Source organism: Schistocerca piceifrons, chromosome 6, assembly GCF_021461385.2.
Source record: "Schistocerca piceifrons isolate TAMUIC-IGC-003096 chromosome 6, iqSchPice1.1, whole genome shotgun sequence".
NCBI classification, from domain to species: domain Eukaryota; kingdom Metazoa; phylum Arthropoda; class Insecta; order Orthoptera; family Acrididae; genus Schistocerca; species Schistocerca piceifrons.
In genome coordinates, this window is record NC_060143.1 from 41536213 (window position 1) to 41551115 (window position 14903).

Here is a 14903-nt window from a genome sequence, read left to right on the forward strand (position 1 = left end):
TAATAAAAAAATAAAATCAGAAAATTATTATACTATATATTTACAAGAAAAATGATCACATGTGCCAAGCTGCACACTCAGCGTAATTCTAAGATAGGGTGTGTGGCAACAATATTCACCTATGAGTAAAAAGCTTGTTACGTTTCCGATTATTCGGTTGGCTCCCCACCATACTCCTCGGTAGATAGCGTCAGACGCCTGGCTATGTCACAGCCAGTAGTGTTTGGGGCGTGACGAGGGCGGGTGGTTTGCCTTACGTCGTTGCAAAGTGCCGGGACGAAGTTTGTAGTTTTGCGGGAACAAAATGACGAACCAACACAAAGCCGTCATTACCGGCATGTTTGCTGGAGCAGCTGGTCTCTCCCTCCTCCTAGGACGTAGGGTTATTCTTCAGGCCCTACTTGTATTAATAGTAGGATTTTTAGCTACAGGCAAGCGGTACAGATGGATCTACATTTTATACAAAACACTTCCGCGAGATATAAGGTAAGTCAACAGTGTAGTTAGATTGTTTTGTTTTTCGTGCTTATAATTTCTTACTTGAAAATAGGTTCTATTTAAAGAACATGCGATTTTTAAAGTGCTCCGTATTTGTTTCTTTCTGTTAAGTGGGGTTATTAAGAAATTTTTTTGCAAATTTTTGTTAGAGCTTCACATCCAGCAGTAAATAATAATAATGATGACGATGATGATGATGATGATGGCTTAACAAGACCCGCAGTTGTCGGAAATAATTTACGTAGGGATTGCAGAGAAAATGTTTGCAGTCATTCGGCCTCGACAAATTTGACGCTGGTACACATCTTCTTGACGACCACTGACGTTTGTTTCGGTGTTCTCGTTTTCTGCACCACCGCGCTTTCTTATGAAGTCTGCTGCCCACCGGCACAGCTACCGTAACGCAGTACAGAGGAAAATGAGAGTTCCGGGACTTTCAAATAAGCGAAGGGCTTGAGGTTTCTATTTAACGCTCTTGTAAGTAGCGTGGAGCTCAGTGTGTCCTTTTGGAGAAAATCCCAGTGTAGTCACTTTCAAACTCAGAGCATTGAGTTATAAATTGTTATTAACATAGTCTCAAACAAAAAATCTGAGCTCACAGTTTTTCACTCTTTTCCATCAATTGTTTTCTTGTCTACATCTATACTCCGGAAACCACCGTAGGGCGCATGGCAAAGGGTACGTTCCACTGAACCAATTATTAGGATTTCCGTTATGGGGCGCGAAAAGAACGATAGAACGAATTTGGATACACCAATTATTCTAATCTTATCCTATGTGAGCGATACGTATGGGGCTGCAATACACTGAAGCGCCAAAGAAACTGGTAAAAGCATGCGTATTCAAATACAGGGATATTTAAATAGGCAGAATACAGTGCTGCGATCGGCAGTGCCTATGTAAGACAAGAATCTGGCGCAGTTAGTTCGGTTACTGCTACTACAATGGTAGGTTATCGACAATTGAGTGAGTTTGAACGTAGTGTTACATTCGTCGCACCAGCGATGGGACACAGCACCTCCGAGGTAGCGATGAAGTGGGGATTTTCCCGTACTACCATTTCAGTAGTGTACCGTGAACATCAGGAATCCGCTAAAGCATCAAATCTCAGAAATCGTTGCGGCCGGGAAAAAATCCTACAAGAACGGAACCAACGACTACTGAAGAGAAAAGTTCAACATGACAGAAGTGCAACCTTCCGCAAATTGCTGCAGATTTCAATGCTAGGCCATCAACAAGCGAACCATTCCAACGAATCATCATCGATATGAGCTTTCGGAGCCGAAGGCCCCACTCTTGTACCCTTGATGACTGTACGACACAAAGCTTTACTCCTCGCCTTGACCTGTCAACACAGACATATGTCTGGAAACATGTTGCCTCGTCGGACGAGTCTCGTTTCAAATTTTATCGAGTGGATGGGCATGTGCTGGTATGGAGACAACCTCATGAATCCATGGATCCTTCATGTCAGCAGGGGACTGTTCAGGCTGGTGGAGTGTCTGTAATGGTGTGGAGCGTGTGCAGTTGTAGTGATATGGGACCTCTGATACGTCTACGAACGACTTGGACAGTGACACGTAAGTAAGCATCCTGTGTGATCACCTGCATCGATTCATGTCCATTGTGCATTCTGTCGGACTTGGGCAATGTCAGCAGGAAAATGGAACACCCCACACGTCGATAATTGCTACAGAATGGCTCCATGAACACTTTTCTGAGTTTGAACACTTCTGCTAGCCACCAAATGGCCCAGACATGAACATTGTTGAGCATATCCGAGTTGCCTTGCAACGTGCTGTTCAGAAGAGATCTCTATCCCCTTGTACTCTTACGGATTTATGGACAGCCGTGCAGGATTCACGGTGTCAGTTCCCTCCAGCACTGCTTCACAGATTAATCAAGTCCATGCCACGTCGTGTTGCGGCACTTGTGTGTGCTCGCGGGGGCCCTACACGATATTAGGCAGGTGTACCAGTTTCTGTGGCTCTTCGGTGTATATTCCTCTCGTCATCATTTAAAGCTGGTAGCTGGTTCTTGAAACTTCGTTAATAGACTTTCACGGGATAGTTTACGTCTATCTTCAGGAGTCTTTCAGTTCAGTATCTCTCCAATACTCAGCCACGGATCAAGGAGACCTGCGACCATTTGTATTGCTCTTCTATGTATACTTCCAATATCCCCTGTTAGTGCTATTTGGCACGGGTCCCACACACTTGCGCAAGATCCTAGAACTGGTCGCACAAGTGATATGTAAGCAGTCTCCTTTGTAGACCGACTGCACTTCTCCAGTGTTATACCAATAGTCCGGAGTGTACCACCTGCTTTTTGTGCAACGGAGCCTTTGTGATCATTCCATTTCATATCCCTAAAAACTACTAGCCACAGGTATTTGTATGAGTTGGCTGATTCCAAAAGTGACTCAGTGATATTATAGTCATAGGATACTACATCTTTCGTTCTGTGAAGTGCAAAATTTTACATTTCGGAACATTTAAAGCAAGTTGGCAACTTTGCACCACTTCGAAATCTTATCAAGATCTGACTGAATATTTATGCAGCTTCGTTCAGACAGTACATCATAGATAACTGCGTCGTCTGCAAAAAGGCTGAGAGAAGTATTTATATTGTCCGCTAGGGCATTAATATACAACTTGAACAGTCGGGGCCCCATCACATTTCCCTGAGGCACACCTGAAGTTACTTCATCTGACGATGACTCCCCATCCAAGATAACACGCCGCGTCCTCCCTACCAAAAAGTCCTCATTCCAGTCACAAGATTCACTTGATATCCTATACGATCGTACTTCTGATAATTAGCGTAGGTGTGGTACTTGCTGAATTCAGGCTACCTCGCGCAGGTACCTAGTTACGACAATGGAGGATGCTGCTGTAACTCGTGTGTTCCATGAATCAAGGGGTTTCAGTTAGCCACTTCATGAATTTCATGTTTGAGACGGCTTATCATCGATGGTTCAAAATGTTAAACTAATAATTCCTAAGCATTAGTCTCTCTCTGTTGACGAGATTTGAGCTCGTAGTAAACACTCGATGAGCAGCAATACAAACTCTGCACGACCAACGTGTGGTATATTTTTTCCACCTAGAAATGTATGTGATAATGAGGTTGAATTACCAGTCCAAACTAAAGAAATTTTTCTTGCTCTTACCGCAATTATTTATGCATCTATCATAGTCTCTAGAGGCTGGCATTCTTAATCACCTTAGTTCACTAATGCCCTGTCTATTATGAAGCATTGCAGACTCTCAATAAATGAAATCTGTCAATTGCATTATTTGGAAATGAGTTAATCGCTCGCCATTGTCGCTAAAGCTGCCTGAAGTGTCGTTGAAACATAACATTTCGACATGTCTTCTATGAGCGATCTCGAAGAGTGGTGAGTTTCCCTTAGTGTTACAAAGTCATAGCAACGTTTCCTGCATGCTCTTTTCTTCTCGAGATTATTTGATCCCTTGAGTATTTGTAGTCTTCGAAATTGTAAGGCGCGGCTTTCTTTTATCACAGGGACAATATTTGGTGCTATCGTTACCGTAGTGAGATTATTCAAAGAAGCAATTTTCGTGTAGACAAGCACATTACCGGCGTACGATATGTGGTTGCTAGTGTCGTGTTTTGCGCACCTCTGAACTTAGCACTTACTAGGCTACGAATGTTTGGTAAATTGCAGGTCATGAAATTTGTGAGGAATTTGGGACCAGTATGGCTGGGACAAAAACTGCCGTCTGTGGAATTTCGTTTTCCCTGCCTTTGTTATATGACAGATCAAAACAGCTAAAGTGTTATCTCTGTCTTTTAAGGATAACATGCTTCTGTTGGCAGTTACCGTGCGACGCCCTCTGCAGTTTTACGCTTTTGGAGTCCATGTACGTAATAAATCAAGCAAAACAAGTTGAGGATTTACACTGTCCGAAGGTACAGGCAAGCGCTTTAACGATTGGCTGTGCGTCCCTCACTGCACAAACACTATTCGCTTTCACCTTTTAGCGGTTTTGTGTTTCAATTACACTCAAGCTGTCGCCTAATGTCTTTCTCTCTCCGTTCTGCACGACTAACAACTGTACTGGATTCAGCGGTATGTTTAAGGATAATGACTTTAACCCTCATACTTCTTTTACGTACGTCGTGAACGCAGATTACGATGATGTTTCTTCAATTTACGACCGTGTTTTTCTCAACTTTCTGCTGCCGGTAGGACAGTGTTATCTTGTTACTGCGTATGTATTAATAAAATTTCTTCCTGTTGAAAATCGGAATCTGCATGCAACTACTCGAGCTGCAAGTCTGGAAATTAAAATATTCAAAAATCACAGTCGTTCACGCTATGACGTTTATTGAAACCATTCACGTACGCTGTATAATTCTAAGGCGACGTACGTGTATTCTGCGTTCCTTTTTTAAATAAAAAAAGGAACAAAAGTTTATTCCAGCCAACAGCTAAATTCACGAAACAAACGTATTACAAAAAAATCAAGATGCTGATGATCTTCCGTCATCGTTACAACAGTGGACCAGAGACATTCTTCCGAGGAGCGGCCGTCTATGAGAGACGCCGGTCTCATGGTCTTGAGCGTAATGGCCGCGGCTTGATTTTTGCATGCATCAGAGTATGGGTGGGGAACTGGCCTCTCACGATTGGTTCCAATTTCGTGAGGGATAGAGAGGCACTGGGATTGACTTCGCCAGTGATGCATTTTCGGATTTTCATCATTCTTTTGTACGCATTATTCATTTCGGCTGTGGTACAATACAGCTGATATATGCTAAATTCAAGCGATTTAATTTTTTTAAATTAACAATGAAGTGATGGCTTCATTTATTTAGCGTTACAGGAACAACCCACACCTATGCAGTCATCAAGAGAATATCAGCACACTGAACTTCAGACACACTAATGACCTGCATGTGGCGAAGAATCGCAAAGTTAGGACTAACTGTTTGTGGGCTAGAACTGCTTGTCCCATTGCCGTATTTTGTTTTATTATTATTATCATTAAATAATTCTTTACTACTGTGGACGTATTAGAACACTGCAATGTTGAGACTGAAGATAATTTATAATGTATTAGCTGCAGCCAGTTGCCTTCATGGGCGTTTATTTTTCCAAGATATTTCAAGACACGTAACAGCCCATCTTGAGGCGTTTACTTTTTTCTTTTTACTTGTCGTGAACATCAGGTTTTTACTAACGGCGTTGCACAATTTTGCAATGGAAGTTTTTAAGACAGCTATTGGGAAAGATCTTAAGAAACAATGTTCGCCACGCGTAAATAAACAAACATCTGAAGACAGAGGCACATAAAATGAATATACTCTCAAAAATTAATTTTTTAATGTTCTATAGACGCAAATTGTTAACGTGTCGTGTCGTGGAAGGTGTGCCTTTCATATTGGTGCATTGCATCATAAACATTAACATCACGGGCGTTATAGTTTCTGTCTAGGGACCCTATCACGTCACGTGACAAAGCGGCCCGCAAGCTTATTAAGGTCCGTGGGTCACCAAAGGCTGACCATGCGTGGTAGAGAGCATCATTGAGTACATCAAATTTTCTTACAACAGTCATCAGTCAATGTTCACATTTATTTTTGGCTAAACCGGTTTCGACACTTAAATCATTCTCAGGATCCAATATAGCAATGGCTGAGTCAGTATGTAGTATGACCAGCCATTGCCAAAGTAGTAATATTGGCAGAAGACAATTTTCAAGTGTCTAATCTGATTGAGCCAATAAACAAGAAATGTGAGCAATGACTGATAACTGCCGTAGTCATAATGGCCACGACATGGCTCTTTCGAGAATTAGGCCGCTTACAAACACAAATTAAATACAGTAGGAGTACCAGTAAGTTTCTAGACATTCTTGGCTCATAACTTATTCATTCTTGGAACGGCCTCTGTTAAACTGAATCAGAGAGTGGTGGTGGATGGAACAGGTTATGATTTACCTTAAGGAGCCATCGCCGCGTGATTTGCGTTGTGAACACCCCGAAGACATGAATTTGGTTGGCGTGACGGGAAAGGAACTCAACTTTTCCCGAATGATAGAAATTCACATCAGTAAAAAGACTGTTTCCCTTCTTTCTACTGTCTTCCCTTTTTCGATCAGTTTGTCCAAAGTTTTCCAGTGAGTGGAAGGCCTGAAAAACACAAAGAAATAAAAACATTTCCGCAAATCCTAATTCCTATAGATGTTGTAACAGTTGGAAGGAAGTTACAGAGTGCCAAATCTGGTGGACGTTGGGGGATGTTAGAGTAATTCCTGTTGTCCGAAGCACTTGCGTCTATTTTCTAACGAAAAATTCGTTTTTGCAAATTGGAAATTTGTGGTAAGGTCTCATGGGATCAAACTGCTGAGGTCATCGGTCCCTAAGCTTACATACTACTTAATCTAACTTAAACTAAATTACGTTAAGGACAAAACAAAATACACACACACACACACACACACACACACACACACACACACACACACACACACACGTGTCCGAGGGAGGACTGGATCCTCCGACGGGGGGGAGGGGCGCGAACCGCGCAGCTACCCAACACGGCTTCATTTTTGCAATGCAGGTCTTTTGACATTTATTCTTTCCAGAACATCTGCGTAGTATTTGCCAGTTATTGTTTTAACCTTGCAGGATAATCGGTAACAGAATCGCTGCTTCCACTGAGAAAATACTGGCCTTAAATTCTGTGATATACGAAACTGACCTCGTATGATGTATACTCTAGGCCAGTGGCTTCTATTGGTTGTTATTTCATTTCTGGTGGCCCCACGTGTCAATCAAGGGGGGTTGGTGTGAAGAGTGCAGCAGCAGAAGCAGCACCCCCTCCCCCAAAACAAAAAAGGGTCGTGAGAAACCGAGCATCCTGGACGCGCTCTTGCTGTCATTCACATTAAGAGGTCGACGCACGAAATAACTTTGTTTCTTTTTTTAAAACGGTAAGAAATTCATTTTTCTCAGTATTAAAAAAAATGCGATAATCATGCTGGCTAAACTGTCTCATGTAGTCGGTTCAGCATTTAAAATGTACTGTAATCTTTCTTATGATACTTCATACGGCAGTCACTGCAGACCGTCCAATACTGTATTGTGCACTTTCTCGTCATTCGCTTTGTTGTTGCATTTTTAGACTTGCTTCTCAAAGACCACGTCAAGAGAAGTAGGGCGTTGTTTGAACTCAGCATTTCTTAACTTTTAAAAGTAATGGAGCAAACTGCATATACATTTGACAACTTTGGATAGCAGTATTCATTGGCACATAAACTGCGTAGAATTAAAAATTCTGTGGTGACGTATCAGAGTTTAACCATTTGGACAATACACACTCAACACCAATATCTTAAAATGGGGTACACAGAAACCTATTCTACAAATCAGTGTTTCACTTGACATACATTACCAACATACCGAAACAAAATTTCATTGTTATCAACGATTTCTGTGCCCTAGCCGAAAACCTTTCAAATTACCGCCCGCATCTCGTAGTCTAGTGGCTAATGTTGCTGCCTCTGTATCACGGGGTCCTGGACTCGAATCTCGCTCAGGGACTGGGTGTTTGTGTTGTCATCATGTCATCGTCGTCATTCGGGAACAGTGGCGCGACTGGACTGTGAAAAGATTGGGAATTTGTACGGGCGCTGACAACAGCGCAGTTGAACACCCCAAGGATCAAATATTATCGTCATGGTTATATTCTTCATAGCGTATAGTCGAGGAGATGTCTTCCAGTACTGCGCTAGTGGTCTTTCAAGCTTATTGTTAGACCTACTAGGGAATCTGTGCGGGGCGCTTTCCTGTAACGCTAGGTCAACAGGTTGGGCGTCTCCCAACAACGTATCTTTCGGTTCTTGTTCCCGACACCTTGGATTGCTGCATTATGAGAATCTCTCGCTTCGGTGTTTATTACAAGACGCGAGTCTGGCCACACGAATCATCTAAAACGGATGTCGTGGCTAAAAACGACGCGATGCGACATTGTTCTGAGTTCGTCCAAGTCTCCTGGCCTCACGTTTCGCCAATCTACAGGGTGTTTATAAATGTATATCGGGGTTTTAACGCTTTGTAATATTTAGTATATTAAACGTACAGTTATAAATGATGTGTCAAATGAAAGAGCAACTCAAATAGTTTTACCAAGAACCTTATAAATGTTCAATGTGAGCACCATTTGTCACACGGGATACACCAAGTCTATAGCAGAGTTCTTCCCTAACGTTGATAAGTGCGTCTTCAGTGACTAGCAACAGCTGCTTCAATCCGGTTTCTTAATTCAGGGGGGGGGGCGGGGGGGCGTCTGTTGGTAACGGAGGCACGTACACACGATCCTTGATGAAGTCCCAAAGGAAAAAAATCGCATGGCGTTAGGTCGGGTGAACGTGGAGGCCATGCAAAGCAAACCCTGTCATTGGGTCCTTTGCGGCCTATCCAGCCCGCAGGACCATTCTGAAGCTATTTTTCGATACTTTTTTTGTTGGGAAATCGAACTTGAAGCAGTTCGTCTGTGAGTCTAGACTGTCATATTTTCAATACATTCTGTACATATTCTATAATATGTTACAAACCGGTCTGATACTGAATGAAAAAGCACTAGCCTGTTCCTCACGAAAAACAAGACTTTGGTTGCGATGGTTAAGACCGCTGCTCAATTCTTGTTCAGCCATCTTGGTTTTGGTTTGCTCTAGTTCGCCTGATCACTCCCAACACAATCTCCTCAAATCCTACCGTTGACGATAGTTTCTTTCGATTAGGATGGCACCCGATGCGAAAGTATTCTGCTTACGAGTTGCGATGTATTCGCACCAAAATTTACAACGATCCAGGAAAGCGTTTGTGTTTTTAATCCAGTTACCTGCCACAATCTGATACAACAGGTAATTAATTCCGGTCTGTGGTGTTATGACCACACCCGCTTTAAAGATGGCCAAGTGAAAAATTAGACGAATGGAAAAACTGGTAGAAGCGAACCTCGGGGAAGATCAGTTTGGATTCCGTAGAAATGTTGGAACACGTGAGGCAATACTAACCTTACGACTTATCTTAGAAGAAAGATTAAGAAAAGGCAAACCTACGTTTCTAGCATTTGTAGACTTAGAGAAAGCTTTTAACAATGTTAACTGGAATACTCTTTCAAATTCTGAAGGTGGCAGGTATAAAATACAGGGAGCGAAAGGCAATTTACAATTTGTACAGAAATCAGATGGCAGTTATAAGAGTCGATGGGCATGAAAGGGAAGCAGTGGTTGGGAAAGGAGTGAGACAGGGTTGTAGCCTCTCCCCGATGTTATTCAATATGTATATTGAGCAAGCAGTAAAGGAAACAAAAGAAAAATTCGGAGTAGGTATTAAAATTCATGGAGAAGTAAAAACTTTGAGGTTCGCCGATGACATTGTAATTCTGTCAGAGACAGCAAAGGACTTGGAACAGCAGTTGAACGGAATGGACAGTGTCTTGAAAGGAGGATATAAGATGAACATCAACAAAAGCAAAATGAGGATAATGGAATGTAGTCAAATTAAATCGGGTGATGCTGAGGGAATTAGATTAGGAAATGAGACACTTAAAGTAGTAAAGGAGTTTTGCTATTTAGGGAGTAAAATAACTGATGATGATCGAAGTAGAGAGGATATAAAATGTAGACTGGCAATGGCAAGGAAAGTGTTTCTGAAGAAGAGAAATTTGTTAACATCGAATATAGATTTAAGGGTCAGGAAGTCGTTTCTGAAAGTATTTGTATGGAGTGTAGCCATGTATGGAAGTGAAACATAGACGATAAATAGTTTGGACAAGAAGAGAATAGAAGCTTTCGAAATGTGGTGCTACAGAAGAATGCTGAAGATAAGGTGGGTAGATCACGTAACTAATGAGGAGGTATTGAATAGGATTGGGGAGAAGAGAAGTTCGTGGCACAACGTGACTAGAAGAAGGGATCGGTTGGTAGGACATGTTCTGAGGCATCAAGGGATCACAAATTTAGTATTGGAGGGCAGCGTGGAGGGTAAAAATCGTAGAGGGAGACCGAGAGATGAATACACTAAACAGATTCAGAAGGATGTAGGTTGCAGTAGGTACTGGGAGATGAAGAAGCTTCCACAGGATAGAGTAGCATGGAGAGCTGCATCAAACCAGTCTCAGAACTGAAGACCACAACAACAACAACAACAACAACAACAAGTGAAAAGTGCACTAAAATTAGAATTTGTGTTTTATATGTAAGTAACATGTTCTCATACTGGGGTATAACACTTTACTCCCGCATCCACCCAACATGTGTGACACAGTCAGAAAACAAAAAGCCAGAAAAACTTAGTTTCATGTAAAATTGTAAGTACCACGTATAACGCATTCGAACAGGCATGTTGAATGTATGCAACAGTTTTTAGCTGTGCGGCACACTAAGTGTCGCTACGGCTCACCCAATTTTCAGGAAATAAACACTTAACCATTTCCCAATAATCCCTCCATCCTTCTTTAATCAATCAAACCATCGTGTATGAAATATTTGACGTTAAGCAAGTAAGCGAGAAAAGTTCAGAAAAGGTTTAAAATTGCGTTTGAAATTTGTTTGGAAATCGTTAAATGCTGTCATTATCAAACGCTTGGATGATCGTAGTTTGGGTAACTTGCGCTCCGTTAGAAGCAGGAGCTACGAGGGCCTTCAATAAGCAATGCAATACTTTTTTTCTGAAAGCGGGTTGGTTTTGCTCGAGATTCCAATACACCTTATTCCAATACACCATATTATTCCCTTTACGCCACCATATTGGGAGGCCTGTATGCCCGCATTGGTACCCTTTTACTGGTCGGCGTCGGAACCAACGTCTTGCTATATCAATAAATTCCCCATCACCCACGTACTCCTTCCCGCGGAGTGCACCCTTCTTACGCCAAACGGATGGAAATGATTTGCGAACTCCTTTCGGGTTCGCAGGCTTTTGCGAGACGTATTGTCATGAAGGAGAAGTTAATTTGCGCTCTTGTGGCGACGAACACAGCGAAGTTATTTGCTAAGTTTGTAAACCGATCGCGTGAATGGCTAAATGACAATGACCACAACCGTCGCCGAGGGAAGTGCAGTTCAATACGAGCGATTCATAACAGGGATGAACGTCGGCGGCAGAGATGTAGGGGCGAACAGAAGTGTAACTATACATATGAAGACAGACAGCTGTTCTCGAAAGAACAGAATACTGTTGATGACCGTGCAGCTTTTCCCTGGAATAAATGATGACTAACTGAAACCGTCAGCTGCCGACAGGTTTTGTTGATATACCTCGATGTGTCATTCTGTTCTTTCGAGAACAGCTACTGTCTTTATATATATATATATTTTTAAAGGCTACCAAGCCATTGACCTTCGTCTGTGCGAATGCGCATAGGTTGCCCAAACTCTTACGGGAATCGCCAAAGCGTGCGTCAGTAATGAGTGGATGGGCAAATGTCTATAAGGTACATTACATATGTAGAATTGTGGACAGTTGGGAATGTGAGTCTCACGGGAAGCGTGCAAGGGATAAGTCCCTGCAGTCGCACTATTCATCTGTGTCCTCGGTGGCTCAGATGGATAGAGCGTCTGCCATGTAAGCAGGAGATCCCGGGTTCGTGTACCGGTCGGTTCACACATTTTCAGCTGTCCACATCGAGGTATATCAACAAAACCTGTCGGCAGCTGAGGGTTTCAGTTAGTCATCATTTAGAAGTGTAACTGTTGAGCAACTGACCGCCCAGATGAAGGAAGAGGCTACCAACAGTGTCTCTTCTACGACCTTTCAGGGAACGTTGCAGCGTATGGGTCTCCACAGCAGGCGCCTGGTTCGTGCAGCCATGTTAACTGCTATTCGTCGGCGACGGAAGTTGGAATATTCACGCCAGTACCGCAAGTGGATTTCCACTGAGTTGCGATTGGTGGCCTTTTCGGATGACAGATGGCCATTGGCGTGTGAAACGTCTGAAAGCAAATATCCTGCAAGCGTCGGGGGGTGGGTCCTGCCTGGGGGAATGTTTTCGTGGCATTCCCTGGGTGATCTCGTCATTCTGGAAGACACGACGGATCAACTCGAGTATGCTTCTATCCATGGGGATTTTGTTTTTCCTCAGTACGACGGCATCTGGCACCAAAACAGTACAACATGTCACACAGGTCGCAGTGCACGTGCTTTGTTCGAAGAGCATCAGGATGGGATTAAGTAGTCCACTGGCCACTAAACTTCCAGGATTTAAATCCAATCGAGAATCGGTGGGACCATCCCAATGGGGCTGTTTGCGTCATGGATTCTCAACCGAGAAACTGAAGTTGGCATGGCGCCACATTCCCGACCGTACCTTCCAAAACCTCACTGCCACTCTTCATGCACGTCTCACAGTGATCCGGGCTGGAAAAGGTGGTTATTTGGGCTTTTGGCAGGTGGTCACATATATTTGACTAGTGTATTATGTTCTCCAAGAATCGCTCACAATATGCTCAGCTCAATTTGCCACTTCATTGCTTTTAGTTCTCATGGATTTTAGCATCAGTATTATTCCAAGCTGCTTTTTCTGATTCGTCACTTCAACCCAGTGTGTGTCCGTGTAGTTGGCATGGGGAACCGAGGACCATTATTTTAGATTTCTTGATGTTAATACTTACTTCATTAGCCTTGGCGTCTAGACTCATCATTTGCATCACTAAATCCATCTCCTCGCTAAAGTTTACGATAACGCTCATGTCATCGGCGTAAACTTGTCAAAGCGTTTTTTGTATGAAATGCATTTGCACTTATGGGGGGTAGGACGTCAAACGGGCTGACTTGGAGCAGGAGAGGCACCAGAGGACATTTTAATTTCCACTGTCTATACTTTTATAAGTAAATTCATAAAACTTTGTCAGCATGACCAGGAAGGATTCAGGATTCTGTTCTCTGCATGGGCTTGATATGGACCTACGTTTTTCTTTACCCTTGTTCCAATGTATTACTTACTATCCTTATTAGCATTGTAAAACCTGTGTTCAGTGGAGTAATCCACCATCTGGTACTCCAGAAGCCTTCGCACTGTCCTTGCAGATACTTGGCTTGTACAAACAAAAGCATTTCTAGGGTCAAGGCACGTGAGGTGTTTATACTATCCTGCGCAGCCAAGCGAGCAATGTTTCTGTCTTGGGCGTTAGTTGCGTGGGTGCTGTTTAGCTCCCGCCGATGAGTGTGGCTCACTTGAATCCATCGATTCCAGATTTGCATGACAGTCGGGAGGTTCCCAACCAACGTGAAGTGGAACTTCGCGAACGATGAACAGGAATGTCGATAGGCCACGATCCTGCCGCTGTCTAATTCCGACGCGTCTGGTATAACAATCTTCTCACGAACAACAAACATTCAACTGCGATTTGTGAATGAGGAACCAGCTGTTTAATCTTATGCATGAATGTGGATGGCATTACTCCTACCTAAATTATGCGGTTGCGCAAAAATACTATTTGTGCAGGGTGGCTTCGTTAACAGTAGCCCGTCTCCCCTTTGAATGCGATTGCAATATTTCGACATGTGAAATAAACAGCAACAACAATGGATAGTTTTATGCGATAATAGATCGTTAGAATTCTTCTGATAGCATCTGTTTATTTCATCAGTGAAGCTGGAAGTTTCTCTTTGCGTTCTGCAAGATGACTTTCTCGATTGAAGACAGGATGGAAATTGTTAAAGCATATGTGAAAACAGGTTCGATTAAGGAAATTCGCGAAATTTTCGGGATCAAGTATTCGGATAGAGAACTACCAGCAAAGGGAGCAATAGATAATTCTGTATCGAAATTGGCGCTCCTACGGATTTGTGCAGGGTGTAAAACGACAAAGAACTGATTCACTTTGCACACAAGAAGTTATTGTGCCGACATTCGCCGAAGAATTATTCAGTGTCCAAAGAAGTCTACACTTAAATTGGCCCAAGAGGCGCATATAAGTAGGGGGAGTTGCCAGCGGATATTGAAAAGTCTCAGTTTGAAGCCATATCGTGTGAGGATTGTGCAGGAATTTAGAGAAGACGACGCTCAGAAAAGTGTAGATCACTGCACGTGGATTTTGAATAACATCAACAAGGGTTCGTTCGAAAAAAAAAAATGTTCAAATGTGTGAATTCCTAAAGAATCAAACTGCTGAGGTCATCAGTCCCTACACTTACACACTACTTAATCTAACTTAAACAACACTCACACATCCATGCCCGAGGGAGGACCCGAACCTCCGGCGGGAGGGGCCGCGTAGTCAGTGACATGGCGCCTCAAAACCGCGCTGCCACAATGGTTTGTCAGACCCTTGCCACTACACCATGAGTGACGAAGCATGGTTTCATCTTACCGGTGATGTGAATTCACACAACACGAGGTACTGGGCAACAGAGAACCGTAACAT

General features: G+C 42.9%; 1 protein-coding gene across 1 annotated transcript in view; it reads left to right on the forward strand.

The window, feature by feature from the left end:
* The first annotated feature begins 208 nt into the window (after positions 1 to 208).
* LOC124803103 (long-chain fatty acid transport protein 1-like) overlaps positions 209 to 14903 on the forward strand; it is a 334127-nt gene continuing 319432 nt past the window's right edge. The window contains exon 1 of the mRNA XM_047264261.1: positions 209 to 486. Within this exon, the coding sequence (XP_047120217.1) occupies positions 305 to 486 (182 nt within the window). The 5' untranslated portion in view covers positions 209 to 304. The remainder of the gene's footprint in view (positions 487 to 14903) is intronic.